This window comes from Oncorhynchus keta, chromosome 11, assembly GCF_023373465.1.
Source record: "Oncorhynchus keta strain PuntledgeMale-10-30-2019 chromosome 11, Oket_V2, whole genome shotgun sequence".
NCBI classification, from domain to species: Eukaryota; Metazoa; Chordata; class Actinopteri; order Salmoniformes; family Salmonidae; genus Oncorhynchus; species Oncorhynchus keta.
Window position 1 is genome coordinate 51506437 of NC_068431.1, and position 21034 is coordinate 51527470.

At 41.5% G+C, this 21034-nt stretch overlaps 2 protein-coding genes and 1 pseudogene across 5 annotated transcripts in view; 1 reads left to right on the forward strand and 2 right to left on the reverse strand.

The window, feature by feature from the left end:
* The window catches only part of LOC118390553 (bifunctional heparan sulfate N-deacetylase/N-sulfotransferase 1-like), a 107768-nt gene extending 103540 nt beyond the window's left edge, over nucleotides 1–4228 (reverse strand). Inside the window, exon 1 of one of the 3 annotated variants that reach the window (XM_052457439.1) lies at nucleotides 4082–4228. The gene's annotated coding sequence lies outside the window, so the exon portion shown is untranslated. The other 2 variants (XM_052457440.1, XM_052457438.1) reach the window with 2 other exon arrangements.
* A 46-nt stretch (nucleotides 4229–4274) lies between these two features.
* LOC118390554 (pre-mRNA-splicing factor RBM22) lies at nucleotides 4275–10470 on the forward strand. Of its 2 annotated transcripts, none has more exons than XM_035781230.2 (11): nucleotides 4275–4381; nucleotides 4755–4808; nucleotides 4990–5019; nucleotides 5290–5422; nucleotides 5593–5693; nucleotides 6774–6946; nucleotides 7154–7354; nucleotides 7491–7655; nucleotides 7860–7951; nucleotides 8185–8310; nucleotides 8503–10470. In XM_035781230.2, the coding sequence occupies exons 1-11, from the start codon at nucleotides 4283–4285 to the stop codon at nucleotides 8643–8645; spliced, it is 1317 nt and encodes a 438-aa protein (XP_035637123.1). In that variant the 5' UTR covers nucleotides 4275–4282; the 3' UTR covers nucleotides 8646–10470. The 2 variants fall into 2 exon arrangements, with proteins under 2 accessions (XP_035637123.1, XP_035637124.1); XM_035781231.2 differs by lacking the exon at nucleotides 4275–4381 and adding an exon at nucleotides 4420–4489.
* A 4449-nt stretch (nucleotides 10471–14919) lies between these two features.
* On the reverse strand, nucleotides 14920–20448 carry LOC118389730 (ADP-ribosylation factor-like protein 3; annotated as a pseudogene).
* Nucleotides 20449–21034: the final 586 nt, after the last annotated feature.

A 21034-nucleotide genomic window follows, 5' to 3' on the forward strand; every position in this document is an offset into this window, starting at 1 on the left:
TTCAGAGCATAGGCTACTGCAAAAACTGGAAACCAACATCTGTTGAATGCAGTAAAATACCAATTCCACATAGTGGTTTACAATAACATAATATGTGTGCATGAACGGTACCATTGTCTAATGTTATGGCATGAGATATGAGTGATGGCAGATTGACATAAAATAGATGAAATGAGATCCATTTGAAAAATGTACCTTTAGATAAATCTGTCAAAAAAAAAAAAAATTAAAGTCTAAAACAGAATAAATATCATTATGTAAGACACTAATCAGGTCAGGTGCACCCTAAAACATTATTTTAATAAATGTAATGTCAACACCCTTTTGAATAGACTTACGTAACATCAGAACCAAATGTTTGCATTTCAATTTTATTTATGTAGCCCTAGTCATCATCACTCTACAAATAAGCCATCTCCCGGGGAGGTGGAGGGGGGGGTAGAAATAGGGCTATGAGCAGATTCTGATTAATTTGCCTAAGTGCTGGTGGTGGACTGTGACCCACTATAGTAGAGAGGGAAGCACCCTGTGGAGTAGCACAGCAAGTGCTCGGTGAGGGAGGTTTAGACTAGAGGTCCAAGGATTGGAAGGTTGACTGGGTCCAATCCCGTGATAAAGGAAAGCTTAACCTGACACGGCGAGGGAACATTTTCTGTGTTGCATGTGCAGTGTAACTTATGATAAGCCCTCACTGATGGAGCTATCGAATAATAGCTCAAACAGTTGGTAAGTTGTCAAGGATGTTGGTCACGTGTGTCTGCAAGCAGAGGATCACTGGTTTGAGCCTGGTATGGGGACAGGGACAGCGGAGGAAGCTAAACTGTCTCACAACATGAAGAAAAACACATTGTATACATAAGTATTCAAAGGGAACCTGTATACGTATGCAAAGGGAACCTCTTGATGTTTCTATGTATAAAATAAAACATATATTTAAAAAATATAGGTTTATTTTATTTCCAAATAAAGTGTGTTCTAAGGTTTAAAACATTCCTGAATACAGCCATATGAAGTGATCACTCCTGAAAGTGTTCAGCAAAAAGCAATCTGACCCAGTGCACTGACAACTGACCAACAGGAACAGAAAGAAGTAGACAAAGCATATTGCTATAGGAAATGGCATATGCCTGAATCTCGACACAAGAAAGGAATACAATATGGTCAGAACTGCTCTGCTAAAACAATTTCAAGAGGGAGAGTGACCAAGGCAAAAACATATTGCAGATCCTCTGAGAATATGAGTGCAAAGAAAATGGGGCTCCCGAGTGGCGCAGCGGTCTAAGACACTGCATCTCAGTGCTAGAAGCGACCCTGGTTCGATTCCAGGCTATCACAACCAGCCGTGATTGAGAGTCCCATAAGGCGGCGCACAATTGGCCAAGGGTCGTCCGGGTTAGGCTGGGGTATGCAGTCATTGTAAATAAGAATTTGTTCTTAACTGACTTGCCTAGTTAAATAAATAAAAAAAATACAATTTAAATAAAGGAGCTTACACACGCCATCCATAAATGTATTTGTAGTTGGCTTCACATCTATTATAACACTCAAACTGTGTGCACAATTTGGCAACATTGTTAGCTAGCTAGGGTCAAGTATAGACAAAACAGGACATGCTGCTGTTTACGTGTGCATTGCATTGCAGTAGTAGGCTCCATCACTGGGGTTCTTAAATGGTTACATTTATTAAGCACTGGCATAATAAGATGCATTCAACATTAATACCCATGTTACTATGTTGTATTATATTCATCACCGCAAAGTGAGTCTTCTGGAGATAAAACATTCACTCGGCAACTGTGCACGGACACAAAAGCTGTAACGTTAAATGCTATCCTCCCTGGCTAGTTAGTTAGCTTGATCGATTCTGTACACCGAAAATAGCTGGCTGTTTTCAACTCATAGTTTGGCTGGCTAACAGAACTAACGTTAGTTCGCAGGCTAGCTGATTCAGTGTGAAGCTAACGTTACCAGATAAGCTAGCTATCATCATATGCATTAGCATTGCAGTTTACCAGGCAAAAAAAAAAACTGTAGTCTTTGTTTTATTGTTATAAATATAGGTATTTATGATTTTGAACAACCGTTTAAAAGGGTATACATATCTAACTAACGATGTCCTCGTTTATCTGTCGTTGTAGCTACAGTAGCTGACTCCCCGCTTCTCCAAATTCGAGAATTTGGAGAAGCGGAGACTTTCAGAGGCTAACCTTAAGTACAGTAGCGTTCTCCGGGAACGCGTGTGCTCCCTGCAGCACGCTTACTACACAAACCCATTTAACTTACCCACTTGATTGTTTCATCGACACGACCAAAGCTTGGTGTATAAAAGCTGGATTTGGTATTCGGCTTTAGGCAGTAGCTTTAACAGAAATGGGGCGTCCCGGTTTAGATTTAGACTACTCCTAGGGTGAGAGAGAAACACGAGTGAGCTCGCCTCACTCCTTCTACTTGGGAGTATTCATTAAGCCGATTCTGTTGCAAAACCTTTTGTCTGTTGTTAAACGTTTTGTAACAGACCCCGTTTCCTCCAAACTGGAAATGCTTTGCAACGAAAACGAGAGTTTATATTGGACAAATGCAGGTAGGCCCCGCAACGTTTTGTTCCATTTGTTCTGTTTGGTTCTTAAAATGTGAACGGTTTACGTTTCAATACGCAATGAATACACACACCCCTGGTCGCCTTCTCGGAAAGTTGCGAATGGTCGATCGATGACGTAAGAATACCTCGACTGATTCCCCCCCTAAAAACAAAACGTCAACAAGCTGCTGAGGCTCATTGCAACATTAGTTTGGGATTATATATATATATAATAAAACAACAATATTATATTGTTGTTTTATTGAATACAGGCTGTTATTAAAAATTCCACATTCCACTGAACATTCACGATGGGATAAGAATCACAATCATCTCTATCTCTTCTCTCACTCGCTCCATCTCGGCCTCTCCTCTCTCTCTGAAGGCATGGGTTTCATACTATATAGTATTGTGATTATGACACGAATGGGGCAGGGATCCGAAGTCTTCTGAGAGAGTTGATCCATTGCTCTTCAACATAAACATACCTCTTTACACCTGTGCCTTGCTATAATGCATTTATGAAATCACTAAAATGCATAAATGTGTTAATCCCTAATCCTGGTTATTCTTACGGCTTTACAGATAAATAGTAGTATCTTTGACCTCTGCTCAGGACATGCCGTTAATCATCACGGTCATGGCCCAGTTTTTCAAAACTTTTTATCTGGATCAGAATTATCCGTATTTGTAATCGTCTTTTTTGCTATTCAGGATCAGATCGATCTAGCTGTTTTTTTTTTAGCCATTTTCCCCCAGAAAATAATCAGATAGGGTCTGATCTAGATACCACAATATCAAGATCACAAAATCTGGATTTTCAGTGCTTTGAACAGGCCTACACTTTGCCATCTACTGGACAGGTAGGCTACTTTGTCTACACTTTCATAGGAAAACAGAAATGACTAAACTACATGAATAAATGTATGGTTAGTGCTATCCGGGGTCCTTGGGACATCCCTGCCCTAAACCCTTAGCCTAGCCATAACCATAACCTTTACTTAAGAATTTAAAATGTCAACTTCAATGGGGTACGGATGTCCCAAGGATAAAATAAGTATAGAACGCACATACTTGCATTTACTAGACACTTCTCAAAATAACTGACCACATAGCCTACCTATACCGCAGTTCATTTAACATAATTAACCTTTGGTTTTCAGATGTAAGAACTTCTTAAAACTCCTCACCTTTTAATATTACATTAATATTTATTGGTTTTAGGGCATTTCACCTTTCTAAATCCACCCTTCCAGTGGGATCAAAATAATCAACATTTTCGCATCAACATTTTCCTAATCAATTTCTTTGAAAAACGCAACAACAACATATAATCCTGTTTAAAGGTCAGAATGGGTTACCAAATCCTTATAATAATATATATGTTTTATGTTTTAAAAACCCAATTCTAACATTTAATCCCATCTGATTACCGAAATCCGATCAGATAATTTAACAAAAAAACAAAAAAAACACATGAGAGACTGGGGGTAAATTACTTACCCCTTTCCTCAATGAGCAACCGCTATATACGCACAACCGTGCTGGTAGAAGTATTCACGTTACACATTAAAATTATCCACACATTAAAATTATCCAAATAATTGTTGTAGATGTTGTTTCGACTGTGAAATAATAGTTATACACTTTTATTAAAAAGTGTGTGTGAACGCGTGTGCGTGTTTTTGGGTCTGATCACGTGAGATGCTTTTGTGCTGCATTGCATGCTGGGAAGCAAACTTTTTGAAAATGGCGACATCTTTAGGAGCTAATATTTACAACAGACAAAATTGGGAAGACGCGGTATGTTTGAAATGACATTTTCAGTTAATCAGAATTATTTGAAAGGAACATGTCATTGTAATTCCGTGACATTGACTGTGTCAATAAGCGGTGGTAGCATTGTACTAGGCAAGTGTTGTCATTTGAGCTCGCTTAGCTAGCTAATGTTAGCTCATAGGTAACTGGCATGGAATCGCCCAATATTAACAGTGCAAATCAGATATGGTTTCTAGCTAGTTTACCAAGTCGTTGCGCTAGCAAAATAAAACATTCACAGCTACGTAGCTAGCTAAACATGTGAACATAAATTGGTTCGAGCTAACCTTAGTAAGTTTGCTAACTGACATTAATTGTTTTGTTTGTTGCTGTAATGTACTAATCTTCCCTTGCACAGGATTTTCCTATTCTCTGCCAGACATGTCTTGGAGAGAATCCTTATATTCGAATGGTAAGTTTAATCAATTGTCTTTTGGTTATTGTTCTGTAGGGGTTAACTGTTAACAATGTTATGCTAAATTTCATATGAAACCATCTCTCTATGGCTGAAACCTGTTATTTTGTTTTACATGTTCTTCTAGTTATGGTTGTTTTTAAAAAACTCGCCCTGTATCACACTTTATGTTTGATAGACCAAGGAGAAATATGGCAAGGAGTGCAAGGTAAGAAATTAAGTTAATTAATTCTTAGTTGAATAATCAGTCACTGTTTACTCATATAGCAGAGTTCTCTAACTTAGGTTCTGAGGAGATACTGTGTGTGCAATCTATGACTAGCTGATGTATTTGTATGAGCTACTGCCAGGCTGGAAAGAGAGCCTGCACATACATCAGCTCTCCAACACTGGAGTTAAAGAACCATACTAAAGTACAGAGTATGAAACTGTGCAATCTAAACAGACTGACACACTGCTACCGCTGTGTCCTGCTTAGATATGTGCCAGGCCCTTCACAGTGTTCCGATGGTGTCCTGGGACCCGCATGCGATTCAAAAAGACAGAGGTGTGCCAGACCTGCAGTAAGATGAAGAATGTCTGTCAGACGTGCCTGCTGGATCTAGAGTATGGTGAGTCAACAAAGACAAAATTTTGGAACACTCATCCTCTGGCCAGGTTATGCCTGTTACCATCCAGAGAATGACCATACACATAGTTGTACGGGTATAAAAGAGAGATATTGCACTTCAGACATGTTCAGGGTGGCTGTTGTCTAAATTGGCATTACTCCTTCATCTAGGCTTGCCAATACAGGTCCGAGACACTGGGCTGTCAATCAAGGACGACGTGCCAAAATCCGATGTGAACAAGGAATACTACACTCAGAACATGGAAAGAGAGGTGATGTATTTTCCCTTATTTAAGATAAAAGGTCAGTCCTAACATTAAGATCTGAGTCCCGTGAGTAAACTTCTAATTGTGTCATTAATGTTGTCAGACAGATCTACGTTTACATTCTGTCATATAACTTGGCTTGCTTCGTAAATACCCTTACAGCATGTTCATGCCAAGAAGGTTCAGATAGCACCCTTTGACCCTTCTCATTTTCCATTGGAAAGATTCCAGACAATGTTTACTCACTGATTTGAGTTCCACCCAAAAATATTTGCTCTTTGGACCTATGGTCTGAGTTGTGTACCTTCATGTCCAGGTCATTCATCATTATTTCATTCTTCATGAGGTTTTCCTGTTAAATCGAACACCCTGGTTTTAATTAGAGGTCGACGAATAAATAGTTTCACCGATATTATCAGCCCGATACCGATAGGAAATATCATGCTTATCTGAGTACTTGTTGAATAGGTATCCACATTAGCAGTGAGCACTGCCAATTATTAATTCATGGGTTTGAATTGTATGTCGGGGGCAGAGGTGATCTCCTCACAAACAATCTCTTTTATAGTAGCGGACAGGTCTTTCTGTTGTCTGGTGCTTCCCACAGTTTAATTGTGGACGGACAGATTCTAGCTGCTGGAGCGAAATAGACCTGCTAGTTATTTCTTGTCGCACAATAAATGTCCCACACCTTAATATTTTTTTTAGTATTGCCAAGTTTTAAGAAATTAATTAATGAATTCATAGTAATTTGCAAAAGAAAGCCATGCAAATGCCATGCGTTTCCATGGATCGAACCGGAAACCGATCTGATCACTTTTGACCATTCATGATGTGTCATTACTGTCACAATGTAATAATTCAACATTTGAAACCTAGGACTTCTACAATTGCTCTTTTGGTTGACAATTTATGAGAACTTGCTGTGTAAAAATCTTGCCTTTTCATTTCTTCTGCAGATGTTGTCTAAGTTGTCTCCCCAAAAATCAGAATTGGTATCAGACCCAAAATACCAATATCGGTAGGGCTTTAGTTTTAATGGAACCAAAATGCACCCTCTTGACAGTAGCTCTTTCCTGACCGCAGATAGGGAACTCTGATGGTACACGGCCAGTGGGTCTCCTGGGTAAGGCTCCCAGCTCTAGTGACATGCTGCTGAAGCTAGCCCGCACCACGCCTTACTACAAGAGGAACAGACCACACATCTGCTCCTTCTGGGTGAAGGGAGAATGTAAGAGAGGAGAAGAGTGTCCCTACAGGTGAGCAACTGTCAACATCAAGAAAACAAAGGTGCAAAGAGAGACTTGACACACGTGTTAAACATCAGGCAGTTGTTGACTTATGAGCCAATGGAAAAAGTAAACTTAAGGTCTGATTATCTACTTTGTCCAAGATAAGATTGTTTCCAAGGATGTTGACATATGTTTTGCTTTAACTTTCATTAACTGTGAATCACTGAACTCCAGGCATGAGAAGCCAACTGATCCTGACGATCCCCTGGCAGACCAGAACATTAAGGACCGTTACTATGGTATCAATGACCCTGTGGCTGACAAGCTGCTGAAGAGGGCCTCCACCATGCCTAGACTGGATACGCCAGAGGACAAGTCCATCACTACGCTGTATGTGGGGGGGCTCGGAGATTCAATCACTGACTCAGAGCTCAGGTGAGTGTCTGCTCGGGAATTAATGTAGTACATTTTACCCCAAATGAAGCATATAAAATTTTGTCACGTGTGCTTTGCTGAATGTTTACAATGGTTGGGTGCAGCAGTCATTCTGTAACCGCGTGCCTCCAAACAGAAACCATTTCTACCAGTTTGGGGAGATCCGGACCACCACCATCGTTCAGAGGCAGCAGTGTGCCTTCATCCAGTTTGCCACCCGTCAGGCTGCAGAGTTGGCTGCTGAGAAATCCTTCAACAAGCTCATTATCAAAGGTCGCAGACTCAACGTCAAGTGGGGCAGGTAAAGTCCCACCCTCTGATATGACAATCTCATACACTTACACCTGTGGTTTGTAATACTAGTGACATATGGCTGTGCCAGCAGGTGCCCATTCGTCTGTTGACTGATTGCTCTGTTATCATAGATATTACAAGCTGTGCGTTTTCAACCCAGTATAAATGCCCACAGTGTGACATTAATTGATTGATATGTGTTCTGTCCCAGGTCCCAGGGAGCGCGGGGGAAGGAGGGAAGGGAGAGGGAAGGGGTGACTGAGATGGGGATGAAGTTGGAGCCGGTACCTGGACTGCCTGGAGGTGAGGGCAATTAATCACATTTATTTTATAAAGACTTTTTAACGTTAGTAGTTGTTACAGTGCTATACAGATACCAGGGGGGAAAAAGCCTAAAACTCCAAAAAGCTAGCAATGCAGATGTAGAAGCACGGGACACACTAGAGCTATACTTTTATCTTTTAGTAGTCAAACTCTCACATTTTTACCATACACTTCAATAATGTGGTTGTCAATACTGACCCTCTGTCCTGCAGCGCTACCTCCGCCACCTGTGGATGAAGACGCCCCTACCAACTATTTCAACCTGGGCCCTAACTCAGCCCCTCCTGTCATGAACATCAGTCTACCCCCACCCCCCGGCGTGGCTATGCCCCCTCCAGGTAAACAAGAGTCCCGTGAATACTTCTCCCACCTTTTCCCATACTTTCCCCCCCTGTAGAGGACCACATTTGAAATGAGTGTTTTGTTATCCTGAGTCCTAATGTACCCCCATCTATCTGTATAAGACTCTTTGTTTAACCTCGAAAGCAGATCAGCAGCACTTATAACTTGTGGTGCTTCCATCCCGACAGGCTTTGGCCCACCTATGTTCCACTCGATGGACCCCATGGCGATACCCCATCCCATTGGGATGAGGCCTCCTGGCCATGTCCACTACCCCTCCCAGGATCCACAGCGCATGGGTGCACACGCCAGTCGTCACGGAGGCTCCTAGGGCCTACTGGTTATAGCGATTGCTGTTTTTAATGACATTTTGATTTAGTCTTATACCAATTCCTTACCAAATGACCAATTCCACCCTATAAACAAACCAGGCACAGTGACTGTAGACATGTTTCACCGATGTGAGATCCGTGTTCTAAGCGTTATAGAGGATGACCTCTGTTTGTGCACCCAGCAAGGTCTCGCTGGTTAGGAAAAGTGAGTTCTGAACAGTGTAATTTTTAATGGTTCCTTAAACCTTCCCCCATTTGAACCTATGTTCTAACTAAGGGTTGGAACCGGTTCAGGGAGCAGAACCGAAAATAAATTATTTGAGGAAAAGAACCCCAAACTTGAAACCGTGATCTATAGTGGTCCGGAACAGTCCACAAACATCGCAACGAAGCACTTATGCAAAGCCCTCTGTCACTCAAACTTATTCCAGCGTCTGCCTTCCATGTGGAAATCTTTGCCAGTGGGTGTGTGTGTTGGCTACTTGCCCCTCCCCTCTGAATCATAGGTTACTGTAGTCTACTGACAACGTTACACGCATCATTCAGAAATTAGGGAGATATGTTTATTTAAAGAATGAATTTACTTTTTCAATGATAGTTAAGGATACTATTGTTTTCACACCTCACATTGGATTTATTAACTACAAAAAGGTAAGATGTGTTTTTCATTCTTGTGCTGCTCTGCACACACATTAGCTTGTTAGCTAATGTTTGATATGGTCCAACATTAAACCAACTCGGCAGTTCAATGACATTCAACGTTTCTCCATAGAAGTCATTCCTCCGTAGGTATAATTCTGTTGACCTAATTCAGATAATGCATGTCTTAACAAGATGCCCAGGGCTTGAAGGCAAGCTTCCTCCATCCTCTCTCACCCTCAAATGTTCTGTTGCATTTCACGCAATGCACACAGTGTGTGTGTGTTTGTCTTTCATTATGACTAAACCATGCTGTTATGGCAAAACACTATTTGCGCTTAACAACTTTCCTATACAGATTAAGTCGCTTACTCGCTCCACAGCAAGCTGCTCTATCCGCACTGATTGGTGAGCTAAATATAAACAAAAATGTATTTTTCAGAGGTTTAAAAAGGAATATGAAGGCAGCTATATGTTGGAACCGGTTCAGCACTTTATTTTGCTGGTCAGAACAGTGAAACGGGATGGAAAAAAAAGAATGGTTCTGTTAAAAAATGAAACGATTGTCAAATTATTTATATTCCAACCCTTGGTTCTAACTCTGATGGCTTGTAGATTTGAAAGGAGGGAGGTTTATGTTTGCAAAATGTGCATATTGTACAAAACATTTCTTATACAAGAAAATGTCAAACTATTTCCCTCCGTACAAAATTATTTTATATCATGAAGTTTGTGCAGAATTGTCATGTTAAAGATGGAGTCCTCATTAGGGCAAACAGCTCCTTTATTTATTTTGTTGTTGTTGATGAAATGGAGGTGAGCATTGTGGGAATTATTTTTATGCAGTACATATTCTGCTCTATTGTGTGTGCAACAGTGTCAAAGGGGGGGGGGAGTATTCATTGTTTTCTGTATTTTTTGTTGTTGTAATATCCCAAACGGACATGGCAATTTCATCAAGTATTACAGCTTTAACGGTCTTCAGAAATTCCAATTGTTGGCACTATTATCTAAATATTGCTGAAGTTGTCCATGTCTGTAGAATTGTAAATGTCTATGTTTTAATAGAACTGTGAAGTGTATGGTTGTCACATTTTAGCTTCATGAATATTATCATTTCATTTGAAAAGTTCTGTACATAGTTTACCAAGTTCTGTCCTTGATAAAGAATTACCTGGTTTAAGGCATTCTTGATCTCATTAGTTGTGGCAGAAAAACACAGGGGAGCGAACAACATTTTCTCAAGAAACACAGTAACTATCCACTATTTGGACTCTCAGTTTATGTATGGAAGAGTACAAATATAAGTCCTCTGCAAATCATTTTGTCGTCTAAATTCTACAGCGGTCTTGGTGTCACCGGTATGAAGTCTTAATTTTATCAGCGTATTGGGTGGCCCAGCCCCTGGGGGTGCAGTTGAAGTTGCGCCGGTCACACATGCTCTCCCAGGTCAGACTGGGCTCAGCACTGGCCTACAGAAGCTCAAACCCAGGCAGGGGGAACATCCACACACAACCTGCTGTCCCTCCAAATTGCATTGGGGCTCTTACAGAAATAAATGGGTCTCAGGATTTGAATTACTAAGTATAACCATGTTTATTATTATATATTAAATTTGCCCTCCTTTTTTTCCTCAAAAGCCCTCTAGTGAGTGGGTGAGTGGGTCTTGGTAGCATGGTGTGAAGCCACTGTCACAAGCTGGAGTGTGTGTTTTTTTTTTTCTCCGACACGTAGGCCTACAGCCAACGTTCAATGTTCCGTATGTCTTCTGTGTTCCATAGAATATGACCGACTGGCTCTAACTGTGCATGACTGAATTGCAGACACTAATCATGTAGCTAGCCTCTCACTGTTTGTAACAGTGTCTGAGACAGGCACATCATACTTTTTTCCCGATCATCAACGAGGATGATTACTTCAAGAATGTTTGATTACTACAATCAAGTCAAAAAAACATTTCTATGCCCCAGTAGATATGGAATATATTAACTTTTTGTAATCAAATAGGATTGAATCCAAAGATGATCGAATTCTCTAATAAAGTGCAATGTGGCTTTCTTTTTGAGTAGCCCGTCATGATTACACACACTGTGTGTGTGTATATTTATACATACACACACAAGTGTGTGTGTGTAATGTGAGTGTGTATAAATATACACACACACAGTGTGTGTAATGTGTGTAAAAACACACACACTCCGACATTGCTCGTCCTAATATTTATGTATTTTTTTTAATTCCAATCTTTTACTTTAGATGTGTGTATTGTTGTGAATTGTTAGATATTACTGCACTGTTGGAGGTAGGAACACAAGCACTATATTCGCTACACCCGCAATAACATCTGCATAATGTGTGTGTGTATATATATATATATATATAGCGGTCTCTATATATATATATATATATACAATCATTCACACACACACAAAGGAATAAAAAGAAACATTCCTTTTTCAGGACCTTATCTTTCAAAGATAATTAGTAAAAATCCAAATAACTTCACAGATCTTCATTGTAACGGCTTTAAACACTGTTTCCCATGCTGAACCATAAACAATTAATGAACATGTACCTGCAGAACAGTTATTAAGAAACTAACAGCTTACAGACGGTAGGCAATTAAGGTCAGTTATGAAAATGTAGGACACTAAAGAGGCCTTTCTACTGACTCTGGAAAAACACCAAAATGAAGATGCCAAGGGTCCCTGCTCATCTGCGTGAACGTGCCTTTGGTGTGCTGCAAGGAGGCATGAGGACTACAAATGTGGCCAAAGGCAATAAATTGCAATGTCCATACTGTGAGACGCCTAAGACAGTGCGCCTAAGACAGCTGATCGTCCTCGCAGTGGCAGACCATGTGTAACAACACCTGCACAGGATTAGTACATCCGAACATCACACCTGCGGGACAGGTACAGGATGGCAACAACAACTGCCCAAGTTCCACCAAGAACGCACAATCCCTCCATCAGTGCTCAGGCTGTCTGCAATAGGCTGAGAGGCTGGACTGAGGGATGGTAGGCCTGTTATAAAGCAGGTCCTCACCAGACATCACCGGCAACCATGTCACCTATGGGCACAAACCTACCATCGCTGGACCAGACAGGACTGGCAAAAAAATGTTCTTCACTGATGAGTCGCGGTTTTGTCTCACCAGGGGTGGTGGACGGATTCGCGGTTATCATTGAAGGAATGAGCGTTACACCGAGGCCTGTACTCTGGAGCGGGATCGATTTGGAGGTGGAGGGTTTGTCAGGGTCTGGGGCGGTGTGCCACAGCATCATCGGACTGAGCTTTGTGTTATTGTTGGCAATCTCAATGCTGTGCGTTACAGGGATGACATCTTCCTCCCTCATGTGGTACCCTTCCTGCAGGTTCATCCTGACATGACCCTCCAGCATGACAATGCCACCAGCCATACTGCTCATACTGTGTGTGATTTCCTGCAAGACAGGAAAGTCAGTGTTCTGCCATGGCCAGCGAAGAGCCCGGATCTCAATCCCATTGAGCACGTCTGGGACCTGTTGGATTGGAGGGTGAGGGCTAGGGCCATTCCGCCCAGAAATGTCCGGGAACTTGTAGGTACCTTGTTGGAAGAGTGGGGTAACATCTCACAGCAAAACTGGCAAATTTGGTGCCGTCCATGAGGAGGAGATGCACTGCAGTACTTAATGCAGCTAGTGGCCACACCAGATACTGACTGTTACTTTTTATTTTGACCCCCCCTTTGTTCAGGGACACTTTATTCCATTTCTGTTAGTCACATGTCTGTGGAACCTGTTCAGTTTATGTCTCAGTTGTTGAATCTTATGTTCATACAAATATTTACACATGTTAAGTTTGCTGAAAATAAACGCAGTTGACAGTGAGAGGATGTTTATTTTTTTTGCTGATTTTAAATACGCACACACACACACACACACACATACATACAGTGCCTTCGGAAAGTATTCAGACCCCTTTTTCCACATTGTGTTACGTTACAGCCTACTAAAATGTATTGTCATTTTTTTTTTTTTTAAGAAAAGCAGGCCCAAACCATGATGCTGCCACCACCATGTTTGACAGTGGGGATGGTGTGTTCAGGGTGATGAGCTGTGTTGCTTTTACGCCAAACATAACGTTTTGCATTGTTGCCAAAAAGTTCAATTTTGGTTTAATCTGACCAGAGCACCTTCCACATGTTTGGTGTGTCTCCCAGGTGGCTTTTGGCAAACTTTAAACAACACTTTTTATGGATATCTTTAAGAAATGGCTTTCTTCTTGCCACTCTTCCATAAAGGCCAGATTTGTACAATATACAACTGATTGTTGTCCTATGGACAGAGTCTCCCACCTCAGCTGTAGATCTCTGCAGTTCATCCAGACTGATCATGGGCCACTTGGCTGCATCTCTGATCAGTCTTCTCCTTGTATGAGCTGAAAGTTTAGAGGGACGGCCAGGTCTTGGTAGATTTGCAGTGGTCTGATACTCCTTCCATTTCAATATTATCGCTTGCACAGTGCTCCTTGGGATGTTTAAAGCTTGGGAAATCTTTTTGTATCCAAATCCGGCTTTAAACTTCTTCACAACAGTATCTCGGACCTGCCTAGTGTGTTCCTTGTTCTTCATGATGCTCTCTGCGCTTTTAACGGACCTCTGAGACTATCACAGTGCAGGTGCATTTATACAGAGACTTGATTACACACAGGTGGATTGTATTTATCATCATTAGTCATTTAGGTCAACATTGGTTCATTCAGAGATCCTCACTGAACTTCTGGAGAGAGTTTGCTGCACTGAAAGTAAAGGGGCTGAATAATTTTGCACGCCCAATTTTTCAGTTTTTGATTTGTTAAAAAGTTTGAAATATCCAATAAATGTCGTTCCACTTCATGATTGTGTCCCACTTGTTGATTCTTCACAAAAAAATACAGTTTTATATCTTTATGTTTGAAGCCTGGGGGGGGAGCAGTGGAACCGGCTTCGGGCCAGATTGGATTTGAATGAGCATAGTCTATAGCTAAACAGATACTTCTCGTTCAGTTGTTCGCTGAGCCCTCATCGTGTGTGTGACAGGAATGTACATTTACTTGCAATGTATTTGACACAGCCCATGGATTGTATTTTGTGAGTTTGCCATTCCTGGCACAGGTGTAAGGATGACAGTCCCCCACTGTGTGGCAGCACTGACTTACTGTCTGACAGCAGTGACAAACAGGAAGGGGATGGAAGAGTGCTTGCCTATTGCTGGAATTGATGTTCTACTAAACATTCATTTTAGTGGGACTATTTGCCCATGAAATGCTCTGTCCCTTGGAGTACTTGTGCTCTTCCAGAATATTTTTTTCTTCCATAGACTTATATCAAAGAAAGTATCATTACAGAGCATTAACCCTTCATGGGACTGGGAAAATAAGTGTTTTTTTTCTCTTCTTGATGGTTTCTGTTGTGACCCCCTCCTTCAATCCATTGTTCTGTGGCTGGATTTGAGAAGCCAGAAAGATCTCAAATGTTTTCGGGCATCTTCAGAGAGCTGGCTTCATCTATAAAACCTGTCACCATTGCATTGGATGTCAACATTTGTACAGAGTTTTCATGAAACACACAAAAGTATGTGTCCACAAAGCAGCATGTTGGATATTCAGGGTTTAGTCAGCTTTCTTCCTATTCACAATGGTGTTGGGAATCCAGTTCAGGCCGTCCTGTGAGAACAAAAAGATTACACATGACATTTTAAAAATTACAAAGCAGTTACAGCATATACTGTACCGGTCGTAGATGTACAGTATATTGCAGCTACAGTGTTACGCATTTCATTGGACATATAGTCAGGTGTTATGTTGGGGTCTGACCTCCTGACCTGATCCTCTAGGACAGTACTCGGGCAGATGCTAATCTGAAGCTTTACACAGCGTTCGTGTTGTGTTATGACGATGAGGCAAAAGCATTAGTCTTGCCTTCCAATAGTTTGTTTAAGCTCTTCCTTTTCACCCCTACTGAGATGTTGCCCTGACAACCCTGCTGTAAACTGTAATGACATAATCTGCTGCACACTATGTGGAACCCAGTTATAGGTTCTGAAAAGATCCTACTAATGATATGGTGGCTAACAGAGAAGAACTTATTCTCCTGTGGGCTCCATTTATTTTACTACATGAACAGTGAGAAGAGGATGTGTTCTGGAGTACACACAGCACTCCCCTTTTACTACATGAGGAGGAACAGAACATGAACACCCACTGAGTCCACTGAATTGGCACTTGATGTTGCCTTTAATATGTCTTGTGTTGTACAGTTATTTTATATTGTGATATGGTGTCCCTTTAACTTCATTGAATCTTAGCTGGGACATGATCTGTCCTATTTTCAGAGCTGTTGTGGCCTACCTGTACTTCCTCTCCAGAGAAAGGGGAGCAGGCCTGGATCTGCCATTCGCGGTCGCGGTACGTGTCCAGGCTCAGGCCCTCTGCAATTTCCGCTGGCAGGCGAGGCCGTGGCCGTGGCCAGGTCCTGCTTGTTGGCAAAGCTGAGCACTGGAACCCCCTTCAGGTTTTCGGCAACGATCAGCTCTGACAGCTCCTGAGGGGTCAGCAGTGTTATTTCAGAGAGGAGCATAGTGTGTGGAAAACATCTCTGTGTTGTCTGCAATTACTGGTTTGCTTATCCACTGTTATAATACAAGGCCTACTGTTAACATTAAAGTTTTACACGACAATGTTTGGAATAGAGAATGACTGCTATTTCAGTTGGACTCACCAGTCCAGTTTCTTCAAACCGCTTCTTGTCTGCACTATCTATGACATATCTCTGGAGGAAAGAGGAAATAGGGGGGTAATTTATCATCTTGTAACACATGTGATTAATTCTCTATTTGGTATCTCACTTTTATTGAGATTGAAGTAAACTAATGCCCAAGCAATAAAACAGACTGTAGTCTAAACCTAACTGTAGTAAGTGGCTTCTATTTTACTCTCTGAAGCACATTACAGATACAGTGCCTTCACAAAGTATTCATACCCCTTGACTTATTACACATTTTGTTGTTACAGCCTGAATTCAAATTGGTTTTAAAAAAGTATAATTAAATCTCACCTTTCTACACACAATGACAAAGTGAAAACATGTTTTTAGACATTTTTTGCAAATGAATTGAAAATGAAATACAGAAATATTATACCTCTGAGTCAATACATGTTAGACTCATTTTTGCCAGTGATTACAACTGAAGTCTCTAAGAGCTTTGCACACCGGGATTGTACAATATTTGCCCATATAAGTCCTCAAGCTCTATCAAATTGGTTGTTGATCATTGCCATTTTCAAGTCTTGCCGTAGATTGTCATTCCGATTTAAGTCAAATCTGTAACTAAGCCACTCAGGAACATTGTATGTCCTCTTGGTAAGCAACTCGTGTTTTAGGTTATTGTCCGAAAGGTGATTGTCTCCCAGTGTCTGTTGGAAAGCAGACTGAACCAGGTTTTCCTTTAGTATTGTGCCAGTACTTAATCTTTTTATCCAAAGAAACTCCCTAGTTCTTGCCGATGACCAGCATACCCAAAACATGGTGCAGCCACCACAGTGCTTGAAAATATGAAGAATGGTACACAGTGATGTGTTGTGTTGGATTTGCACCAGACATAACGCTTTATATTCAGGACATAAAGTTAATTCCTTTGCCACATTTTTTGAAGATTTACTTTAGTATGTTATTGCAAACAGGACGCATGTTTTTGAATATTTTTATTCTGTACAGGCTTCCTTCTTTTCATTCTGTCATCTAGGTTAGTAGTGTGGAGTAACTAAAATGTTGTGGATTCATCCTCAGTTCTCATACCACAACCATTAAACTCTTTAGCTGTTTTAAAATCCCCATTGGCCTCATGGTAAAATCCTTGAGTAGTTTCCTTTCTCTCTGGCAACTGAGTTAGGAAGGACGCCTGTATTCTTGTAGTGACGGTGTATTTCTTTCTTCTTATTTTTTTAACCAATAGGTGTTCTTCTTTGCAAAGCATTGGAAAACCTCCCTTGTCTTTGTGGTTGAATCTGTGTTTGAAATTCACTGCTCTTGTTATGTGACTTGTTAAGCACATTTTTACTCCTGTTTTTGTTTTTAGGCTTGCCATAGCAAAGGGGTTGAATACTTATTGACTCTAAGACATTAATTTGTAAACATTTCTAAAAACATAAATCCACCTTGACATTATGGTGTATTGTGTGTGGTGACACAAAATCTAAATTTAATCCATTTTAAAATCAGGCTGTAACACAACAAAATGTGGAAAAAGTCAAAGGGTGAGAATACTTTCTGAAGCCGCTGTATAATAGGACAAAGTGAGAATCTGCTAACAGAATTTACACACCACCAAATTTGTGTTTTCCAAATATGTCTTCCAGAAGGGCCGAATCTTCCTCTGTCCTCCAATGTCCCACACGTTCAGTGTCATTCCGTGAGACGTGAGACTCTTATTGTTGAAGCCCTTTGGGATCAATGGAGGTGCAGAATTTGGAGGTAACACAGTTCAGCAGAACACAGCCTTAATCTTGTAGGATCCATGTGTCTCTAAATAAGCATCTGTTTATAACATTCTGACATTACAAGATAGACAGGACTACCTGGCATGTGGACTCCTTGCTGTCCCCAGTCCACCTGGCCGTGGTGCTGCTCCAGTTTCAACTGTTCTGCCTGCGGCTATGGAACCCTGACCTGTTCACCAGACGTAGTACCTGTCCCAGACCTGCTGTTTTCAACTCTCTAGAGACAGCAGGAGCAGTAGAGATACTCTTAATGATCGGCTATGAAAAGCCAACTGACATTTACTCCTGAGGTGCTGACTTGCTGCACCCTCGACAACTACTGTGATTATTATTATTTGACCATGCTGGTCATTTATGAACATTTGAACATCTTGGACATGTTCTGTTATAATCTTCACCCCGGCACAGCCAGAAGAGGACTGGCCACCCCACATAGCCTGGTTCCTCTCTAGGTTTCTTCCTAGGTTTTGGCCTTTCTCGGGAGTTTTTCCTAGCCACTGTGCTTCTACACCTGCATTGCTTGCTGTTTGGGGTTTTAGGCTGGGTTTCTGTACAGCACATTGAGATATCAGCTGATGTGCGAAGGGCTATATAAATACATTTGATTTGATTTTGATTTGATGTACATTGATAATAAACCTAGACCCTCTGCTTTTAGCTAGGCCTTGCAAAATGTGTGTCACACCCTCTCTGCCTTAATGGTTAAGTAATCTTCAACCCCTGGATTAAAGTCACAGCCTGGTCTCAATTCTTAGTCTAGCTAAATATACTATTGTTCATGTGCTATTTTGTGCAAAGTCTGCATAAACCGACTGCTTAAACAAGCACGGTCTGTGATTGCCTTTGACAAACCAAACCATACAACACTACTATGATGAACTTGAATAGACAACGTGTCGATATTTGATGATACTGCTTGTTTATTTCCAAAGCCCCTTAGCTCTTGGTCAGAGGGAAATGCTACAAAGCAGGACAATGAGTTAGCCATGTGTTTTTGGTTGTTGAGTTAGTTAGACCATACCCATTTCAAGCTCATCTTTCAATAAAGTGAACGTTTTACCAAATGACTCTTTGATCCTGCTCTGTGGTGTAACCCTCCGGAGTGACCTGACCCTTGTGAAGTCATCGGTACAGCCAGAAGGGGACTGGCCAGTGGTCATACCTCGGAGACTAGTTTCTTTCTAGATTTCTTCCTAGGTTCCTGCCTTCTAGGGACTTTTTTCCTAGACACTGTGCATCTTCATCTGCATTGCTTGCTCTTTGGGGTTTCAGGCTGGGTATTTGTAAAGAACTTTGCTGCTGTAAAAAAGGACCATAAAATACATTTGATTTATTGATCTGGGATCAGGCCATTTATCTCGCTTTCCATGTCTGACTCAGGCCATCTATTTCCCTTTCCATGTCTGACATGGAAGTGTGACAAATCTTTGCATCTATTTGAACTGCTAGAAGGGACGAGCGGCTTTACTTGCTACCAATGGAGTGACAATTGGGTTAATATGCCACTGTTTTCTCAAATGTCACCCATTTCGAGATCCAAGAATGACTATAGCTTGGTAGAAGACATTGATATGATCAAAGATCCGTTTTTGAATCAGCAGGTTAAAAAAAGACCTGACATCCGGCTTCCATTGAGTAAGTGTCGTTCCGTGTAAGCCTTCGGGCAACAACCCGAGGAGGGAAGTGTAACATCCTGCCATGGTGGCGGGTCACAGAGTTGTCATTACAAAACCACAGTGGGCCTGCTTATGTAAGTTCAGAGCATGTCAGGATTGCATCTGACCTGTGTAGGAGTAATGGTGTTGACATCCTCGGATGAAAGCTGTTGTAGTAGCAGAGTTGTTTTGCCAGCGTTGTCTAAGACCCAGAAGGACTATCCGAAGTTCCTCTTCTGTAGTTCCTTTTCATTTCTGTAGGACTGAGAAAAAACCCTGACAAAAACAAGATATAAGAGCATATGGCAAACAGACACAGAATAAAAGCAATTAGAAAGCTTGTAAGAGACGACTAGGCATTTTTTTTAGCTGAGATTGTGTCAAATCGTCAGTTAGTTTGTTATTGAAAATGGAAAACAATTTGTCCCTGAATAACCCTTTAGGACTTATCAAGATGTGCATTTCCATTCAACTCAAAGATCGGCAGCAGAAGGATGACCTTTTGAACTTCTCCCGTGTTGAATGATGTGCTTCAGACGGTGGGGGAAAAGACAGGTAAGAGGGTAAATCCTCATTCTATGGTGAATCTTCAGAGTTGAGCACAGCGTTGTCCAGGTACCTAGTAAATAGGCCTAAAGGTATCTCCTCGGTACCCCTTACATCCGTTTGAAGCGTCCAGAGCCAGGGTGGAGTCATCTCCTGCTTGGCCTCCCTCAGCAGCTCTCCCTCAAGAGAAGGAGTAGGTAGGGGCCAGGGAAGGATTACCAGGCTACAATTAGCCCTCCCTGTTTTGCACACCTTTCCCCTGACGCCATTGGCCCCCACCCCTCCCTTGTCCTTTCTGTGCCTACCTCCATGCATTAGGGAGTTTACCTGGATCATCCTCCCCACCACCTGCCACACGGGAAGCCCAGAGCTCTTCATCTGCTGCCTTTCTCTGGTCTCTGCCCACTATCCTCCCACCCCCCCATCCTTCTCCCTCCTCCATGTTCCTCCCAAATTTTTTTTGTGTTTTCCTTACAAATCAAATCACATTTCTTCCCAACAATGAAGAGAGAAAAATAGACAAGTAATAGAAAGATAACACAAGGAATAAATACACAACGAGTAATAATAACTTTGCTATATAGACAGGGTACCAGTACTGAGTCAATGTCCAGCAGTAAGACATATTGAGGTATATACTGTATGTACATATAGGTAGGGATAAAGTGACTAGGCAACATGATAAATAATAAGCAGTAGCAGCAGCATATGTGATGAATCAAAATAGTTAGTGCAAAGTGGAGGTCAATGCAGATAGTCCGGGTAGCTATTTGGTAAATGTAGCAGTTTTATGGCTTGGGAGTAGATTCTGTTCAGGGTCCTGTTAGTTCCAGACTTGGTGTATCAGTACCGCTTGCTGTGCGGTAGCAGAGAGAACAGTCCATGACTTGGGTGGCTAGAGTCTTTGACAATTTTTAGGGCCTTCCTCTGACACCACCCGGTATAGAGGTCCAGGATGGCAGGGAGCTCGGCCCAGGTGATGTACTGAGCCATACGCACTACCCTCTGTAGCGCCTTGCAGTCACATG

Excerpts from the sequence above, each read along its gene's own strand:
- LOC118390554 (XM_035781230.2), top strand. The coding sequence starts at position 4,283 with ATGCTTTTGTGCTGCATTGCATGCTGGGAAGCAAACTTTTTGAAAATG. Across the intron at positions 5,020-5,289 it reads AATATGGCAAGGAGTGCAAG|ATATGTGCCAGGCCCTTCAC; the intron begins GTAAGAAATTAA and ends TGTCCTGCTTAG. Across the intron at positions 7,656-7,859 it reads CTCAACGTCAAGTGGGGCAG|GTCCCAGGGAGCGCGGGGGA; the intron begins GTAAAGTCCCAC and ends GTTCTGTCCCAG.